Source organism: Leptonychotes weddellii, unplaced genomic scaffold (assembly GCF_054177405.1).
Source record: "Leptonychotes weddellii isolate Sample4059 unplaced genomic scaffold, ASM5417740v2 HiC_scaffold_5392, whole genome shotgun sequence".
NCBI classification, from domain to species: Eukaryota; Metazoa; Chordata; class Mammalia; order Carnivora; family Phocidae; genus Leptonychotes; species Leptonychotes weddellii.
This window is the reverse complement of record NW_028021717.1, coordinates 1-5722: the sequence shown is the minus strand read 5'-3', so window position 1 is coordinate 5722 and position 5722 is coordinate 1. Positions and strand designations below refer to the sequence as shown.

The window sequence follows — 5722 nt, the reverse complement described above, 5'->3', positions numbered from 1 at the left end:
GTTAGGTGAGGTCCTGAGGATGGAGTCCTCATGGTGGGACACCAGAGAGCTTATTCTCTCTCTCTCTCTCTCCACCAGGTGAGGACACAGTGAGAAGGTGGTGTCTGCAGACCAGGAGGAGGGCCCTCCCCAGAACCAGACCATGCGGGGAGCCTGATCTTGGACTTCCAGCCTCCAGAACTGTGAGAGACAAATGTCAGCTCTTTAAGGCACCGTGTCTGTGGTATTTTGAGTAAGACATGACGTGGCCTTCTGAGTCCCTGCTGAATGCCCCACCTGGCCAATAAGCCTTCTCCCCATGGCAGTCAGAGCTCAGACGATTTCTGTGTTGTGGTTGCCCCGCTACGTTCTCCCCCCCCCAAGTGCATGTTCTTTCCCGGCAGCTTCTGCCGCCTGCCCTTGTCTTCAGGGGCAGCTAAGTCTCTGACTAAAACCCCAGAGAGACCACCACTCATATTTCTGGAGCGCCCTCTTCTCTGGGCCCCTACCCTGAAAATCCACTGCCTCTGTGGCTTCTAATTCCAGCGTCCGTCCCCACAGCCCGGCGAGCCTGCCTGCTCGGTGCGGTTGCCTCGCTGGGCTGTGGTCCAGACGGTAGCTCCAGGCAGAGCACAGGGTGACCGAGGGACTCCTGCACTGCCTCCTTCTCTCAGCCGGCCTCTGCCTGTTGCTCAGCATCTGGACATGTTCTATCACATAGTTCCAGTTTCTTATGCCGGGGAGGGAGAGTCTGGTACCAGTCTCTCCATCATAGTCAGAAGCAGAGGTCCACACGGGTGATATCTGAGGACGTTCCCATTGATGATTTCTGTTTTCTCTGTGAACTGATAGACAATATCACCCCCCAAAGTTTGCAGAATGATAGTGAGAGGGGGTGGAGAAGGATAGCTTCAGAGAAGGATTATAATGCCAGTGAGAGCCAGGATCCGTCTGAGACCCTGCATCGACAGTGGCCATAGTCAGAGGCGTGTGTGAGGCGGGCTCAGCTGTGGGGCTGGGCCTGGAGACAGCAAGCAGATGGGTGCACGCTGCGTACCAGGACAGCGGGAGGAGCAGATAGAGTGGGGACCGTGCGGACCAGGCTGGGAAAGAGGGAGGGTGGAAGGGACGGGCATGATGGTGCTCACAGAGGGAAAGAGAGGGATTGAGGCAGTGGAGGGCCTTAGGATTTGAAGAACAGGTGTGGTGGGAGTAACAGAGAAGATGTTAGATGCTTAGGACATCCTGAACAGAAAGGACATTAGCATGTCTTCTTTCTGAGTAGAGGATGAGTTCCAAGTGTGGTTGTGGGAGACACGTAGCAGACATGGAGTAGGGACGGATGTTTCTAGAGATGAGGACGAAATGAAAAGCCAAGTGGCTATGCATTTGGATGAACTGTTCACTGGAATGCAGAAGCCATCTGGGATGTTGCTAGGTTGTGGCGTGACAAGGGACACTGAACTCAGTGCTAAATCCTCAGTGAAATTGACAGGCTGAAGGTCAGGAGATGACAGGGGGGCAGGGGCATCGGAAGTCGTCCAGTACACAGCCTGCATCCCCGAGGAGCATGGTTTTGCATGCACGGGGAGACACTGGGGCACAAGGCCAGCATCCAGCCCCCCAGCCTGAGCCCCTGTGATGGGCACGCGGCCACCGAGCACAGTCTCGGAGGCTGTGCTGTGCACAGCTCCGCACTCAGGTAGGCGCCGCTGACATGGGAGATGTTGCATCTATTATCATGATTTGCCCACAGCTCCAAGTAACTTGTCCTGAAGCAAGTGAGCCTTTTTCTAACTCGTACAGAAGCACCGTGTGGACAGTTGGTGCCCTGGGTGGGGCCTGAGCACCTCTCCTGGGATGAGCACAAGGGAAGCGTGTCCGGGAAGGGAAGCGTGTCTGGGAAGGCACAGGCTTCTGCTGGTGCCGGGGGTGAGGGGGAGAGACCAGGGGCTCGGCATGGATGAAGGGGTTCTGCAGGACTCCTGGAAGGGCCAGGATGGGGGCAGTGGGAGGCAGTGGGTAGCAGGTCAGGGAGAGGAAGCAGAGTGGGGAGACAATGGTCACTCGGGACCCTTATGTCTTGCTGGTGACCAAAGATGGCTGGGACATGGGATGGGGAAAGTTGACTTTCCAAGATTTCAAGGAATGTGGTGGCTGCCCAGGGGGTCAGGGACCTGGACTGGAGGGGCTGGAGTGGGTCAGGCAGAAGCTTTCTGGACCCCGAGAACGCTGGGTTTTGGATTCTGTGCATCTCTGGGTCCCTGGCTGCTCAACCCGCGATTTACAGACGGGGCCCCTCCTGCAAGGCATCAGGCGGTGGGGGCTCACGGCCTCCTCTCTGCCCCAAATCTTCCCTCTTTGTCCCTTGGGGTGCCTCCCTGTCCCTCCTCTCCCCTCTCTCCCCATCCCATCCATGGACTCTGCCCCGGAGCATTGCACCCCTGCGCATGGGCATGCTTACGTCTTTAGGAAACACACAGGGCTCCCATGGAAGAAAAACAGAGGCATTTCGGGGGTTGCTGAAACAAGCTTGTGATTTTTACACACCAGCCTCATGCCCACGGGGAGCAGCCCCTCCCCAAGACGGAGCCAAGGAGACACAGAAGATTAGGGGCTGGCAGAGGCATCCACGACAACCTTGAGGTGGGGTCTTCTCTATGCCTCTGCCGGCTTGGTCGTTTTCCCCAGTAACCTTGGGTCTAATATTAAAAAAAAAAAAAATCGTGTGATAACCACGTACTTTATCAGGAGACATACCAGGCTTATCCCTCCCTGGGTGTGACCCTGGAGCTGCCCAGTGCCAGACGTGCATGTGGCCGCTTTTCCACGTTGGCATCCTGGTGCGACCTGGCTCTTGGCCCCGGGACGGCACAGGAGCTCCTGCCGGAAGCCTTGCCTGTAGGCACGGCCACTCGGTCTCCTGCCCAGCGGCCTATCTCAGCTCCTTTTCCCAACAAAGGACCCAAGGGATTGGTGCCACAGGGGACAGAGAAAAGTTATTTGAGTTTGCTGAGCAAACAGAGAGGACATTATAAAACAGCTCATGGCAGTGGGCGGTGCGCATTCTGTAGGCGGCCCCAGCGTGTGGCGTGGACATGGGATCTCGAAGCGTCCAGCTCCTGGCCGTGCTCCTCGTCCTGGGGGACGAGTGGCTGTGTTCCCTGGTGGCGTCCCAGAAACCTTGTAAGTGACCACCCTTATGTCGCCCTGTGCAGCTCAGTGTCCTTGACTGGGCAACAGAGCATTCAGGCCCGCGAGCCGGGAGAAACCCCAAATGCAATGGGCGTATGCAAGTCCCTTGCCCTTGGTGGGTCTCTGTTCTTGTTTGTCTTCCTCAAAGCCACAGGGTGGTATGATGGGCTCACTGGAGAGCAGAAGTAGCTAAAAAGGCATCCTGAGCTCCGTGATGTGGGCTGATTGCATTTGTGCATCCTTTTCTGCCATTCGGGAGGAACACCCAGGGGTGTGTGAGACCTCCAGGAAAGGCCTCCTTCCGTGACCACAGGTGCTGGGGGGCCGGCTGGGGAGAGGGGCTGGGGCAGGTGGCCCCCAGGGCATCTGGAGCCCACCTTGGTCACCTTTCCTCTTTTTTTTTTTTTTTTAAAGATTTTATTTATTTATTAGAGAGGGAGGGAGAGAGAAACAGCATGAGAAGGGAGAGGGTCAGAGGGAGAAGCAGGCTCCCCGCTGAGCCAGGAGCCCTATGTGGGACTCGATCCCAGGACTCCGGGATCATGACCTGAGCCGAAGGCAGTTGCTTAACCAACTGAGCCACCCAGGCGCCCTGGTCACCTTTCCTCTTGATTTTTCCCGAGGTCCACCGTCTGCCCTATTTCCTGAAGTCTTTCCTTCCTTTTTTTTTTTTTTTTTTTTAAACTAATAATTTCTGCAAAGCCCTGTTTGTTCCTCAAGACGTCGCATAGTTGAAATCTGGGAGAGATCAGACTTTGTGGTTTCCCTGTGTGGCCGCTGGACCCGGGGAAGGGTCCGAAAGTGTCCCCGAGAGCAGACGGGTCCCATGGGGGGACAGGTTGACCGAGGCTCTCTCCCCAGCCCCCTGCCAGTGCTCACGGATCGCAGTCCAGAACAGGAAGAACTGTGGCTTCCCGGGCGTCACCCCTGAGACGTGCTTCAGCATCGGATGCTGCTTTGACTCCACAGTCCCCAATGTCCCCTGGTGTTTCCACTCCCTTCCAAAGCAAGGTAACTGGCCGAGGAACTGGCCCTCTTCCCGTCCCCACCCCAGCCAGCCAGAAGGGAAGAGACAGCGACCTCTGGCCCGCTGTCCCCACCTGGAGCCCCAAGGGTCAGCCACTCGCCCCTCCCACAGATATCTGTGAGAAGCCATCACAGTTTCTTGTACGATTAGAAGGAAAAACAGCTCCCAGGCCTCTCTTAGCTGTAAAGCTGCGACTTCTGAAGGAGCTTTTAAGGGATATGAAGGCAGTTAATAGGACATTCTCCACATAACTGCTCACAGGCCTCAAATGGTAAGAGATTCAGTTAAGACTTCCAGGATGTTCTTCTGAGGATGAGGTTTACGGCAGCGCACACTCGCAAAATAGAAGGTAATTATTCGTGCCAAGGCATGCACAGAAGAAAGTTGTGTGTGCAGAGCATGCCGTGGGGGTGGAGCCCGGCACCCACGGCCCCCCGGCCACAGCCGTTGCAGGTTCCCTGGGCTCCGAAGGGGACAAGACACATGGCTGGCTTTTAGGCAGGGCCCTTTCTCTGGTGGAAGCATTGCTGGCTTTCAGGACTTCAGCAAAACGCTTCACCTGCTTAAAGGGTGCTCACCGCCCGTTCTCATCAGAGTACGGTGGTCACCCATTTCACAGATGGGAATATCAGGTCCAGAGAGGTGAACTGAGTTTCCCAAGGCCCCAGGATGTAGCATCCGTGCAGATCCATGGGTGGTCGGGCGCTGGCGCCAGCCCTTAGACGGTCCTTGGGGGGTCGTGGTCCAGCAGCCCCTCCTAACACAGGGAGGCTGAACCCAGCCGCATCCCCGTGGGAGGACGGACAGAGACATTGCCGGTTGCTGAGCTGCCCTCACGGAGTCTCCGTGTTGCTCCTGTCCAGAGTCGGAGCAGTGTGTCATGGAAGGGTCCGCCCGTAGGAACTGCGGGTACCCGGGCATCAGCCCTCAGGAGTGTGCGTCCCGCAAGTGCTGCTTTTCCGACACTATCGTCAACGTGCCCTGGTGTTTCTTCCCAATGTCTGTGGAAGGTAACGTCCTGCGGGACGGGGGCTGGGAGCAAGGCGGGCCCCAAGCCAGCCCCAGGCCTGGGGGCCCCCGAGCCCAGTGGGGACCATCTCCGGAAAAGGCGGCTCTGAGGGTGGCTTGTGCGACCCCGCGGAGAGCGGGTCGCCTCAGCCACGCCCCTGGATCCCCGCCCAGCTGGTGGCGCCGCCCAGCTGACTGTCCTGCAGCCACGGGTTGGCAGGGCCACTAAGTGCCACGTGCTGTGCTGGGAGCCGGGGCGGACGTGGGCCTTCTCCCGTGGGCCTTGCTCTTCCCTCGCCCGTGAGCACGAGGGACAAGTTCTGCCCATGGCGGCCTGCTCAGGGCCACCCTGGCAGGGTCTGGTTGTCCCCCCCGCCTTAGCTACAGTGCGTCTCCGACCCTGAGTTATCAACACCAAGGACGGGTCCGGCACGTCCCCCAAAATGGGCAGCGTGCCCTTGCCCATGCCGGACGCTTTCCTTTCCCCGTTTCAGAACATCAGGGTGAGCCAAA

At 57.8% G+C, this 5722-nt stretch overlaps 1 protein-coding gene across 1 annotated transcript; it reads left to right on the top strand.

Moving 5' to 3' along the window:
• Window positions 1–2101: 2101 nt before the first annotated feature.
• TFF2 (trefoil factor 2) lies at window positions 2102–5712 on the top strand (the record flags this gene model as incomplete). Its single annotated transcript, XM_081811078.1, has 4 exons — window positions 2102–3165; window positions 4036–4185; window positions 5065–5321; window positions 5704–5712. Coding segments are annotated over exons 1-4 (504 nt in total), but the record flags the coding sequence as incomplete, so codon positions are not given.
• Window positions 5713–5722: the final 10 nt, after the last annotated feature.